The sequence below is a fragment of the Hyperolius riggenbachi genome, chromosome 5, assembly GCF_040937935.1.
Source record: "Hyperolius riggenbachi isolate aHypRig1 chromosome 5, aHypRig1.pri, whole genome shotgun sequence".
Classification (NCBI taxonomy): Eukaryota; Metazoa; Chordata; class Amphibia; order Anura; family Hyperoliidae; genus Hyperolius; species Hyperolius riggenbachi.
Genome location: NC_090650.1, coordinates 44,464,708 through 44,478,299, shown reverse-complemented (window position 1 = coordinate 44,478,299; position 13,592 = coordinate 44,464,708). Strand labels below are relative to the sequence as shown.

At 49.5% G+C, this 13,592-nt stretch overlaps 2 protein-coding genes across 7 annotated transcripts in view; one reads left to right on the top strand and one right to left on the bottom strand.

Annotated features, from left to right (window-relative positions):
- Positions 1-1,379, bottom strand: part of ARL5B (ADP ribosylation factor like GTPase 5B) — a 65,883-nt gene extending 64,504 nt beyond the window's left edge. For both annotated transcript variants that reach the window (XM_068235587.1, XM_068235588.1), the window contains exon 1: positions 1,181-1,379. In XM_068235587.1, coding sequence (XP_068091688.1) covers positions 1,181-1,226 — 46 coding nt within the window. In that variant the 5' untranslated portion in view covers positions 1,227-1,379. The remainder of the gene's footprint in view (positions 1-1,180) is intronic.
- Positions 1,380-1,646: 267 nt separating this feature from the next.
- The window catches only part of NSUN6 (NOP2/Sun RNA methyltransferase 6), a 52,081-nt gene continuing 40,135 nt past the window's right edge, over positions 1,647-13,592 (top strand). For 3 of the 5 annotated variants that reach the window (XM_068235582.1, XM_068235585.1, XM_068235586.1), the window contains exons 1-2: positions 4,445-4,781; positions 10,421-10,531. In XM_068235582.1, the coding sequence (XP_068091683.1) occupies positions 10,421-10,531 (111 nt within the window). In that variant the 5' untranslated portion in view covers positions 4,445-4,781. Of the gene's footprint in view, positions 1,728-4,444; positions 4,827-10,420; positions 10,532-13,592 lie in introns of those variants that run through there. The other 2 variants (XM_068235584.1, XM_068235583.1) reach the window with 2 other exon arrangements.

Below are 13,592 nucleotides of genomic sequence, written 5' to 3'. Positions count from 1 at the left end.
CACAGCCGTGCTGTGAGGCTGTATTTACATCTGTAGTGTCAGTCTCAGCTGCTCCCCCGCCTCCTGCATAGCTCTGGTCCCTGCCCCCGTCCCTTCCCTCCAATCAGCAGGGAGGGAAGTGATGCAGGCGGGGTCTGGAGTTCTGCAGGAGGCGGGGAGAGCAGCAGACTGACACTATAGAGATAAACACAGCCAGCTCTGACAAGCTTTTTGTCAGCAGCGTGGCTGTGATTTATGAGGTATTGCAGAGTGCAGGGGGACCTTAGGGGGGTTTGGGATAGCAACAGAGGCTCGGCTGTATAGGCAGATCCAGCCTCTGTATGCAGATAAGATTCTTCATACCCACCTCGGGTTCTCTTTAAGCAAAACCAGTTCCCTGGCTATCCTGCTGATTCCCTGCCTCTAATACTTTTAGCCAGGGACCCTGAACAAGCATGCAGCAGATCAGGTGTTTCTGACAAGATTAGCTTCATGCTGGTTTCCGGCATTATTTAGGCACTGCTGCCTAAATAATGCCGGTATTGTATATAGGGGTGGGAGAGAGGGGAATAAAATTGGAGGGGGGGAAAGGTAAAAAGAATTGGGGGGGGGGGGGAAGAGATAGAGGGGATCTCTTGGTTCACCTGTATCTGTAGTGCCTGTGCCCCTGTATCTGGGGCCACCCGTAGATTACCAAAACACATTACCCAGGCGGTCAGCTATATAGATGCACAGGATCTTGGAGTACCTCCAGAAATGTGTGCGAGTGTGTGTAAAAGATTTTGCATAAGGGGTAGAGGAGAAAGAATGTTGGGGGGGGGGGGGGGGGGGGAGATATCTTGTTTCACAAGTACTTGTGCCCCTGTATCTGAGGCCACCTGTAGATCACCACTACATGGTCCCTTGCATCACCTACCTGCCCTCACTCCCCAACCTCTGTCAATCAGCAGAGGAAGGTAAAGCTGATTAGTGGCTGTGCAGAGGTTGCTGTATCATCCAGGCAGAAGATCTATAGAGGAACCCTGGATGGAGCTGCCTCTGAGCCCCTCCATCATTAAAGTGATGTCAGCAGGAGCAGCTCTTCCATCAGCTGATGAGCACAGGCAGCCCCCGGGGGACCCCTCTTTGTTCTCTCGCAGTGTATACAGCGCAGTGTATGGCGCACACAGCACATTATACAGCCCTGGCAGGATATACTTGCCTTGGTTGCAGAAGAAGTTCCACAGCTTGGCGAAGATGAGGCCCATAGTGTCCAGCAGGCCGCCCCTCTCTCACACAGACATGCCGGTAAACTCCCCCCGCTCAGCGCTCCGCGTCAGGCCGCCATCCTCCCCTCTCTCTCCCCGGGGCACCGCACAGCTCCTCGCCAGCAGCTGCGACGTGCGCGCTCCACGGCTATCCCCGACGTCTGACGCGCGTCTGAGGTACAGTGACGTGAGCCGCCCTCCGAATCCCGGCGCGTGCCCAGGCTGTGTATCCCTTAGCAACCAATCACTTAGCGGATTGGCTGTTGCGTGCGCTGTACCGAGGGGATCTGCTAGCTGATTGGCTGATCCTTGACAGAGGGGATGTAACGGATGAGATGACAGGCTGATGTTTTGGCATTGCTGATTACCTTGTGCTACATGGATCATTCATAGTTGTCAGGGTCACTTTATAGAGGGTCTTCCACTTTTATGGAGTCAGATCCCTCTGCCCCCCCCCTCCCTTACCACCACCAGCTTTCCCTGCTAGCTTTTATATGACCGGTTTGTTTGTTTTTTGTTTGTTTGTTTTTCTAATAAAGATGTGAACACTTTATTACAGTATTATTAATGTATAAAGTGCCAAACATATTCCATGCTGAATATCAAACATTTAAAGGACAACTGAAGTAAGAGGGATATGGACGCTGCCATATTTATTTCCTCTTCAACAATACCAGTTGCCTGGCAGCCCTGCTGATCTATTTGGCTGCAGTAGTGTCTGAATAACACCAGAAACAAGCATGCAGCTAATCTTGTCAGATCTGTCAATGTCAGAAACACCTGATCTGCTGCATGCTTGTTCAGGGGCTATGGCTAAAAGTAATACAGGCAGAGGATGAGCAGGACAGCCAGGCAACTGGTATTGCTTAAAAGGGAAATAAATATGGCAGCTTCCATATCCCTCTGACTTCAGTTGTCCTTTAAAATAGTTTATTGAGCACCCAGTCTAAGGCCCGGTTCACATTAGCGGTCGCCATCCGAAATCGCCGTGCCGGAGCCGGACCGCATGCGGAACGGACGGAACGGACGCACGGCATAGCAATGAAAGTCTATGCGTCCGTTCACATGCGTCCGTTTCGTCCGGACCGGAGCCGGACCGGACTCCGGCATAAGATCCAACATGCGCTATTTTTTGGTCCGGCTCCTCCGGCAGACGTATCTGGAGCGGAGCCGGACTGTTGCATCCGGCCAATACAAAACAATGAGAACCGGAGAGCGCACAACACACTGGCTATAAAAACCGGACGTTCTACCCCACTTCCTATGCTTTTTCTAGTGGCCATTTTGGATGGGGACCACATGGGCCCAGCGTTCACAGAGTGGAGCAGCAGGGATTTCATGCTGGAGCTCTTTGGCAGCAACATGTCTGATGATATGTCTGATAACGAGGAGGTGAGGCCTTCTCCCCACATAGTAGTAGGTGAACAACAGGAAGGAGAGAATTCCCAGGTACGAGTAAAAAATGACTGGATCCATGGTCCCAACTGCAGTCTCTGTATCCACGGATGGTCTCCACACGTCCACCTGTCTCCAACAATGACCCCAGAGCTTCTGCTGACCTCCCAGACCCCAGGTATTTACAGGTTGTTATCTCTTTAAGAAACCGGATCCGGACCGCAACCGTGTTCATACCGCACGGAAAACGGATGCAAACGGACCGGATCCGGACCTGATCCGGATAGGAACCGTACGGATTAGGTCCGGTCCGGACATCCGTTCCGGTTTTTACAAAACCGCAAGTGTGAACGGGGCCTAATAGAGGGGACCTTTAGTCGTTTTCTACTCACAGCGATGTTACTGCGACCACTAATTTGTAAAAAATGGGGGACCCAGCAGGCAATACTATCCACGCTGCCAATCGATTAGGTTTAGTAAAGTTGCCCGGATCCCAGCGGCTGAAGGCAATGCATCTGTTGTCGCAGTGCAAAAACATGATGCCATATTCCAGTGGGGCTTTTCACACTGGTAGTTTTGCGGTGCAACGAGTCCCGACAGAACAAAGCACTGTATGCAGTGGGTTATCGGAGTGACACGTGTGTAGTGCAAGCGTAAAGTCTATGGACTGTATGCCGCACTGTACAGGCGGCATCGTTGCAGCAGGCTGCGATGCGACTTTATATCACCATTGATTTGCGATCCTGCCTTTCAGGGTAAGTTCACATTTGCCAAAAATCGCAGGCATTCTCTGCAATGCGAAAATGCACATACTGTTTCCCAATGATTACTCATAAGCCCAGCGCTACCTGAAATGAGTCATAAAAAGGGCAACTGAAGTAAGAGGTATATGGAGACTGTCATATGTATTTCCTTTTAAACAATACTAGTTGCCCGGCAGTCCTGCTGATCTGTTTGGCTGTAGTAGTGTCTGAATAACACCAGAAACAAGCATTCAGCGAAGCTTGTCAGATCTGACAATAATGTCAGAAATACCGGATTTGCTGCATGCTGTTCAGGGTCTATGGCTAAAAGTATTAGAGACAGAGGATCAGCGGGAAAGACAGGCAATGTTCATTGCTAAAAAAGGAAATAAATATGGCAACCTCCATATTATTCTTACTACAGTTGTCCTTTAACCACTTGCCGACCGCACACTCATAACGTGCGTCGGCAAAGTGGCAGCTGCAGGACCAGCGACGCAGTACTGCGTCGCCAGCTGCAGCCTAATTAATCAGGAAGCAGCCGCTCGTACGAGCGGCTGCTTCCTGTCAATTCACGGCGGGGGGCTCCGTGAATAGCCTGCGGGCCGCCGATGGCGGCTCGCAGGCTAGATGTAAACACAAGCGGAAATAATCCGCTTTGTTTACATTTGTACGGCGCTGCTGCGCAGCAGCGCCGTAAGGCAGATCGGCGATCCCCGGCCAATCAGCGGCCGGGGATCGCCTCCATGTGACAGGGGACGTCCTGTCACTGGCTGCACAGGACGGATAGCGTCCTGTGCAGCCCAGATCTCCCGGGGGAGCAGGTAGGAGAGGGAGGGGGAGGATTTCGCCGCGGAGGGGGGCTTTGAGGTGCCCCCCCCCCGCAAAATGCCAGCCAGGAGGAGCGATCAGACCCCCCCTGCACATCATCCCCCTAGTGGGGAAAAAAGGGGGGCGATCTGATCGCTCTGAGTGCCCTTTGATCTGTGCTGGGGGCTGCACAGCCCACCCAGCACAGATCACCTAAAACAGCGCTGGTCCTTAAGGGGGGGTAAAGGGTGGGTCCTCAAGTGGTTAAGTAAGAACTATTGTGGCATATTTCTAAAGAGGAATGTCTATGGGAAGTGTCAGTTTTGCCCTCAGCCAAGATGTCTTCCACTAGAGACAGAATGTAACAGGAAGCCAGCGTGCTGTAGAGGGCGGGGCCTCAGTAAGGCTATTGTGTCTCCCTTTCCTGAAGATGAATCTCTATTAAACCACGTTCAAATTTGTCTACAGAAAAATGGCCGACTCATTACACTTACATGGGTTCACCCGGAGACACTCTGCTGCTTTGATATTCTTACGCTTTGCTTGTTGAAACGAGAAGGCATGTGTGTTGGAGGGGTATACTATCTGCTGTCTTCAGAGTGCTCGGGTAATACTGAATTGTGACTCATGTCTGTCATTCCTAGAGGCTTTAGTGAGTTTATTTCTACAGTTAAGATAATCTAATATAACTGCATTGTTAACATTTGTATTATGCTATCTTTGTTTATTGCAGTTTGATTTCAAAAGGACAGTTTAAGCTGAATTTGTTGGTGAATCTTAGTGCTGAGAAAATAGGCTTTTTTAAATTTTGGTTATAATGTCTGCTGTGCTTGCAATGTACTGTATTAAAACAGAAAGAATTTGCGATAATTCAGGTTGGAGTGAGCTTGAGATGTCTCCCAGGCACCACTGCTGAATATATGCAAATTAACCATTGTACCCTTAGAAGCTAAACACACCCCCAGAAACTTTTGTTTTCCTTAGCATCTTAGTAAGGGGGCTTTTAGGACCATTGTAGCCCCTCACACACTCCAATGAGTTCTGGGTCACCATGAGCTTGCTGGTTAGTCTGTACTGTATTAAAGGGCACTGTTTAAAATGCAATTTAATTGGCCCTATAATGGCTCTCTTCCCTTTATGTACATTGCGTTGTGATAAGATACAGTGACGATTTGGCCCAGTTTACCTGCGGCATATCCCAGAATTAGTGTCCCCAGGCACAAAAATGTCTCAGGTTGACTGCCGGATGTCACAGGTTGGCCGCCAAATGTCCCAGCCGCCGGACTCTGTGGCTGCACAATTGGTTCCCGTGCTCCGTGCTTGCCTTCTGAAAACTTTGGCCCACTCAAAGATCAGAGACGTCGGTGGGGGGAAGACGGGGTCCACTCTGTCCACTCATTCATCTTCTTATTTAGCCCCTCACTTAGATGTTTCTGGGCAGTGTACTTACATTTGTGATGGTGGGCTTACACTCTGCCTGAGATGAAAGACATCTCAGGTACCATACTTACCTGGGGCTTCCTCCTTAAAGTGAACCTCCAGACTAAAAATCTACTCAGCAGCACTGAAAAGGCTTCGTGCTTTTTTTAACAGTTTTACAGCATCAGAACTTTGTTTTTCTTATCCAAATCTCATTTTTGGCTGCACAGAAGCTAAGCTTTGCCCCATCAAAGAAATCAGCCTGGGCATTTTCCCCCTGATACTGTGCAAAGCATGATGGGATTTCTGATGTTGTTGTTTTGGTTACCTAACAGCTGGGAGGGGTGATCAGGACACAGGTGGCTCCTGTCCCGTGCAATACGGGCCAAAAGCCCTGCCAAGTCCCCCATCGCTCTTCCCCCATCGCTCTTCCTTGGCGGGGAGCATTCTGCACTTGCACAGTACTACTGCGCAGGCAGTAGCACTGGGGGAGCGCAACTGGCTAGCCGCACATGCGCGACAAAGTGAGAATACTACATACTGCGGGGACAGGAGCCACCCAGGGAGACGGCGAGGGACAAGTGGCCTTAAGTGGGCTTACGGAAGCCCCAGGCAAGTAATGAACCTGTGATGTCTTTAATCTCAGGTTCACATTAAAGGAGAACTGTAGTGAGAGGGATATGGAGGCTGCCATATTTATTTCCTTTTAAGCAATACCAGTTGCCTGGCAGCCCTGATGGTCTATTTGCCTAAAGAAGTGTCTGAATCACACCAGAAACAAGCATGCAGCTAATCTTGTCATATCTGTCTAAATTTGTCAGAAACACCTGATCTGCTGCATGCTTGTTCAGGGCCTATGGCTGAAAGTATTAGAGGCAGAGGATTAGCTGAATAGCCAGGCAACTGGTATTGCTTACAAGGAAATAAATATGGCAGCCTCCATATCCCTCTCACTACAGTTCTCCTTTAAAGTAGACCTGAGATGATGCTTAGGGGTGTGTACACACACACACACACACACACACACACACACACACACACACACACACACACACACACACACACACACACACACACACACACACACACACACACACACACACACACACACACACACACACACACACACACACACACACACACACACACACACACACACACACACACACACACACACACACACACACACACACACACACACACACATTATATTCATATATATACATGTGTCGTTATTGAGGTGAGCCACCTCCCCTTTTTTCTCTTTTATTTTTTTTTTAACTCCGTTTTATACACTACTTTGTAAGAGGAGGCCCCATGGGAGTCGGCACATTTAGCATAGGATCTCACTTGCAGTGGGTGGGCCACTAGTTGATTAACCACATAGTTGTTGATCGCCTAATAAAGTCAATTGTTTAATCCCTCGATGGGAAATCGGGTAATATATGGGCTTGTTTAAGTCGACCTGAACACAGGACAGAAGGAAAACATAGAGAAATGCACCCTGTATGTATTTATTTATATATTGTATTTATAAAGCGCCAACATATTACGCAGCGCTGGACATTAGTTTAGGTTACAGACAATATTTAGGGGTGACATACAGCAATATGACAATACAGGAATACAAGAAAACCAGATCACGCAGCACAGTATGAGTACCAGGTAATGCTTAGTCAGTCACTGGATGGAGCCTGGAGATTAGGCAAGTCGAGTTCACTCAAGAGTTCACTCAGATCCATAGGATGGGTGTACGGTGATGGAGGTGCAGTAACAGGTAGGAGACATAAGGAGGAGGGCCATGCCCGAAGGCTTACAATCTAGAGGGAGAGGTAGGGACACGAAAAGTAGGGGACCAGAGTTCAGCTGCGGGTTTAGAGCACCAGTGAGGGAGGGTAGGCCAGAGTGAAAAGGTGGGTTTTGAGGGCCTTCTTGAAGATGTTGAAGGAGGGGAAAACCCTAATGGGGGTAGGTAGGGAGTTCCATTGTGTTGGAGCAGCTCTTGAGAAGTCCTGGGGGTGTGCATGGAATTGGGTGATGTGGGGGGCAGTCAGCTGAAGTTCATTGGAAGAGCGGAGTGAGCGGCTAGGTGTGTACCTCTGAGTAAGATTGGAAATGTAGGTTGGGCAGGTTTTGTGAACTGATTTGTAAGTCAGACACAGTATCTTGAATCTGATTCTGGACTGGATAGGAAGCCAGTGGAAGGATTCACAGAGGGGAGCCGCCGTGGTGGAGCGATGGGAGGAGTGGATAATTCTGGCTGCCGCATTCATGACGGAATGCAGTGGGGCAATTCGGGTCATGGGGAGACCAGACAGAAGGGCATTGCAGTAGTCAAGGCGGGGAATGATGAGGGCATGGATGAGGGGTTTGGTGGTGACAGATGTCAGGAAAGTGAGGATCTTGCAGATATTATGGAGGTGGAAGTTGCAGGACTTTGTGAGGTTTTGGATGTGGGAGGTGAAGGAGAGTGCGGAGTCCAGGGTGACACCCAGACAGCGGGCTTGAGAGGTAGGGCGAATGGTAGTGTGGTTAACAGTGACATTCACATCTGGGAGGGTTAGGGATGGCCGGGGGGGCAAGATCATAAATTCCGTTTTGTCCACGTTTAGTTTCAGGAACCTATTGGACATGCAGGAGGAGATAGCTGATAGGCAGGAGGAGACCGTGTCCATGGTAGTGGTGGATAGGTCAGGGTGTGGAGGTAGATGTGGGTGTCATCTGCATACAGATGATCGTTAAAACCCATGGAGGAGATAACCTTGCCAATGGAGGATGTGTATAGGGAGAACAGTAGGGGGCCAAGGACCGAGCCTTGGGGGACTCTTACCGAGAGGTGGTTGTGGGTGGACGAGGACTCATTGAAGGAGGTCGTGAAGGTGCGGTTGGAGAGGTAGGATGAGAGCCAGGCCAGGGCGAGGTCATGAATGTCCATGGACTGGAGGGACTGGAGGGGTAGGGGATGGTCCACTGTATCAAAAGCTGCTGAAAGGTAAAGGAGGAGGATAATGGAGTATTTGCCCTCAGCTTTAGCTAAGGCGAGGACATTAACCACTTTGGTGAGAGCTGTTTCGGTTGAGTGGGCAGGCCAAAAACCAGATTGCAGTGGGTCTAGCAGGGAGTTGGCATTAAGCTACTGGGTCAGGCGTTTGTGAACCAGACGCTCAAGGAGTTTTGAGACAAAGGATAGGAGGGAGATAGGATGGTAGTCGAAGGGTAGCAAGGGGTCGAGGGAGGGTTTCTTAAATAGTGCAGTGGCCTGCTTGAAGTCTGAGGGAAAGGTGCCTGTGGATAGGCTGAGGATAAACAGGGCAGTGAGGACTGCGGCCATATCCGGGAAGTGAGGATGGAGTAAGTCAGAGGGGACGGGGTCAAGGGGGGAGGTAGTGGTATGGGAAGTCTGCAGTAGGTGGTTGACTTCCTCAATGGTAGTAGGAGTGAAGGAGGTGAGGATAGGATGGAGGAGGAGCTGGATGGGAGGGAGTGGGAGGTGAGGAGTGAAGGCTGGATATTGACGAATGGAGACTATTTTGTTAGTGAAGTGGGTGGCTAAATCCGTGGCAGAGAAGCTGGAAACGGAGGGTGGGTTTAACCACTTGAGGACCACAGTGGAAAACCCCCTAAAGACCAGGCCCCTTTTTGTGAAAATGACCACCGCAGTTTTAAGGCCAAGCTGCATGGCTGCACAACACAGCACACAAGTGTTTCCCCCCTCCTTTTCTCCCCACCAACAAAGCTCTCTGTTGGTGGGGTCAGATCGCCCCTGCATGTTTATTTATTTGTTTATTTATAAATAAATATTAGTTTTTTTTAATAAATTTGGCTATTTTTTTTAAATTTGAATATATAGTCCCCTCCCTCCCCCCGCCAGCCAATCCATGTGATCAGCTGACATAGGCTTCAGCCTATGACAGCCAATCACAGCCGACAGTCAGGAGGGGACAGCCGTGTCACACGACTGTCCCCAGTACAGCGCTGCTCCTGATTGCAGCGCTGTACTGTGTAAATAGACAGCGATCACGCCGTCTAACAGTCTCCTGAGCGGCAATAACCGCTCGGAGACTGATGATGGAGCCGAGCTCCGCCCTCCGAGAAGGAGATGCGCGCGCGATCTCCTTCAGTAGCCGGCTCCAGGACCTGATGCCAGTTGGCGTTAGTCGGTCCTGGGGCTACCACCTCGGCCACGCCCATTGGTGTGGAGCGGTCGTGAGGAAGTTAAGCAGGGAGTTGAAAGTGGCAAAGAGACACCGGGGATTGGAAAGTTGAGCTCCGATGAGCTTGGTGAAATAGTCCTGTTTAGCAACAGCAAGGGCAGTGTTAGTCTTGTACTGTAGGAAATCCTGGTTAAGTCGAGTTTTCCTCCATTTTCATTCAGTGGCACCTATTACCCTCTGGAGGTTACGAGTATGGGTAGTGCGCCAGGGCTGGGGGTTAGGGGGGCGGTTGCGGCGAAATATTGGGGGAGCAGCTTCTTCTAGGGTCAAAAAGAGGGTTTGACAATACTGAGCTTAGAGAGTTTAGCCTGTCTAATTCCCCCTCATCTTTGACTAATCACCACTGTAATTTGATCTCTCAGCTGTGTCAGCTGACTGCCTCTGCAGAGCAGCTAATTTGTACACACAGGATGTTAACCCTATGTCTGCTTCCATGAAAGCAGGAAGTAGACACTCTGCAGATTTATGGAAGGATTTGTATCAGCTGTAACCAAGAAATGTTTTTCTTTAAAGGTTATTATGCTGTTGCATATCTTTTAGAGCAGAGATGAAGTTCTGAGTTCAGGTCCGCTTTAACTGAAATCTAATGCTTGCCTTGCATGTGTCATTTCAGATGCTCTCATTGAGATGTGTCCACGGCTGCCGTAAAATGTCAGTTTTCCCAAAGATTCTTCTTAAAGCGGAAGTAGAAGATTATCTCCGCAGTGTTTATGGCAACCAAGAGGTGAGCTACTAATGATGGTAGATGAATGATCAGAGTAACCAGACCTGACCAATCAATGCTTTTCCAGGATGGAAATCCAAAGAGATCAATGGAAAACGCAAGTGATCCAGCAGGCCTGACCTGCATTTGTAAAAAATGATGCATTAGGTAACTCTGTTTGCAACCCTTGCCCCGGGTCATATCAGACCATAGTGAGATTTACTGAAAGGTTAAAGAGGCACTGTAGTGACACACTGAAGGTAGTAAATTATTCAGGATACTCACTTTTACAGTCATTTTCCTGGATTCAGCATCAGAAGCCATTATAACCCTTTACCAGACAAAACCATAACAATAGTACAGGTTGTCCCAGGTTAACGAATGAGATAGGGACTGTAGGTTAGTTCTTAATCTGTTGTTAAGTCAGAACATTGTGCCATCTCTGTCCCTTGTACCTCCTCTGTGCCCCTCTGTGCCTCCAGTGTCCCTCTCTGTGTCACCTTTGCCCTCTGTATCTGCTTGTACAAGTTTAAAATCCATTTTTTCTTTGAATTCTTTAAAATCGATTTTCTCAAAAACTACAAGTCCAATTTGAAAAAAAAAATGTTTTTACTTGTTCCCATGGAAACACAGAATCCACGCCGTTCGTATCGGCGGGTCGTTTGTAAGTCGGGCGTTCGTAAGTCGGTGACTACCTTTACATGGGAGAAAGATTGCTTGGCACTCAGCAGGTGGAGAAGGGTGGGGCCACATCACACACACGCAGTAAACAATGCAATTCTGCCTGTAAGTGCTGATGGCTCCAATGTATGCAAAGAGACGTGCTGCCGGTAGGGAGAAAACCTGAAGAAACACTGATAATAGCTGTGCGACAAGATGCAGACCAGGCACTGTCTCTATACTTGCATTCTATTCCACTATGTGGCAGCCATGAAAACAATACAGCTCAGGGTGACCCGTAAATCAGACCTGTGCAGTGAACAGACCTGTTGCCGGGGGGAGGGAGGTGAGGTAACCAGGGGAAGATGGGATGGGCACTGCAGCCGTTTCACGCTGTCACAGCGCTTGCTCACTAAGCTAGTCCGGGCCCTCGTGTGCTTGTCACGGCAACAGGTCTGATCACTGCACAGGTCTGATTTACATGTCACGCTGAGCTGTATTGTTTTCATGGCTGCAACATCCTCTATAATAAAACCCCTGTGTCCCTGCGTAACGCTGTCCCTGTGTAGCTGGGTCCGTGCCTTTTGCTACTGCGCATGTGTGCAGTATGGACCCAGCTACACAGAGACAGGGGGACGGGGCCAGGGAGCCGAGTGGGCTGCGTATGAGCGTGCGCGAGCGGCTGCGGGTGGCGGGCGCACGCGCGGCGAGAAACGCAGACCTAGAGCCCATTTTTAAACAGGCTTAGGTTTGCTAGTATTGGAATCAAATGCAAGTATAGAGGCAAAACCCTAAGGCCCGGTTCACACTTGCGGTGGCCCTCCGGAATCGCCGTGCCGGAGCCGCACCGCCTGCAGAACGGACGGAACGGACGCACAGCATAGCAATTAAAGCCTATGCGTCCGTTCACATGGGTCCGTTCTGCAGAACCGGAGCCGGACCGGATCCGGGCCGGATCCGGACTCCGGCCTCCGTTCCAACATGCGCTATTTTTTCATCCGGCCCCTCCGGCAGCCGTATCCGGGGCGGAGCCGGACTGCACCATCCGGCCAATACAAACAAATGGGAACCGGAGGCCGCACAACACACTGGCTGAGAAATCCGGATCTTCTACCCCACTTCCTATGCGGATTTTTGCGGCGATATTGGCTGGGGACACATGGGCAAGCATTTTGGAGTGGAGCAGCACGAGCTGGAGGTGTTGGCAGGATGTTGGCAGCATGTCGGAGGTGGAGGTAAGTGCTTAACAGCAGAGGGCCTGATTCCACAGGTCCCCCTTCTGCTGACCTCCCAGACCCCAACATATTTTTTTTTTTTTTTACGTATATTTTGCCAAACGGATCCGGATCGCATCCTGATTGCCACCTGATGCAACCTGACCGGATCCGGATCGGATCCGGATCAGAACCGTACGGTTCCGATCCGGATCCGGTCCGGATCCGGTCAGGTCATCCGGTCCGTTTGGCAAACAACCGCTAATGTGAACCGGGCCTAACAATAACCCTGACCTTTTACCTTATCCTAAATTCAACCTTAAAACAGAGATTGGACGGGACCTGGAGGGGTAGTTTACTATACCTGAATGTTTACTATATCAGAGTTTATTATATTAAGATTACACTGTAAATATTCCTTCATTACTCCTCACCTGACCCTAACGTTAGAGGCCCATACACTGATGGATTTCATCGAACAATCGGAAATCGATGGCCGTTCCATCGCCCGATCCATCGATTTGCGGCCGATTTTGATCAATTTGATCTATCTGACAGAATGGAAAATCTAGCTTGATCTGCTGCAGGCAGCAGACCGATGGCCCATAGAGTTGCATTAAATCTAAAGGTGGCCATACAGTTATAGATTTGCAGCAGATTCGACCATCAGATAGATTTCTGGCAGATGCCTGTCAAGTTGAATCTGACAGGAATCTATCTGATGTGTGGCACACACTAGGAACAGATTTTCAATAGATTTCAGCATGAAATCTATTGGAAATCTATTGAAAATCGATCGAAATGCATTATTGGACCATTAGATCCAATGCAACTCTATGGGCCATCGATCTGCTGCCAGTAACAGATCAACCTAGATCTTCCATCCTGTCAGATAGATCAAATCTATCGAAATCGGCCGTAAATCGATTAATCGATCGAAGGCTGTAATCAACCAGTGTATGGGCCCCTTAATGGTGCAGTAATGCCTTTAGATTGATTTTCAATAGATTTCCAATAGATTGGAAATGTGTTCCTAGTGTGTGGCACACACCAGATAGATTCCGGTCAGATTCAACCTAACATACATCTGACAGAAATCTATCTGATGGTCGAATGTGCTGCAAATCTATCATTGTAAGGCCAGGGCCGGATTTGTACTTTCCAGTGCCCTAGGCCTGCTGTCTCCAAGCGCCCCCCCCGCCCCCAAA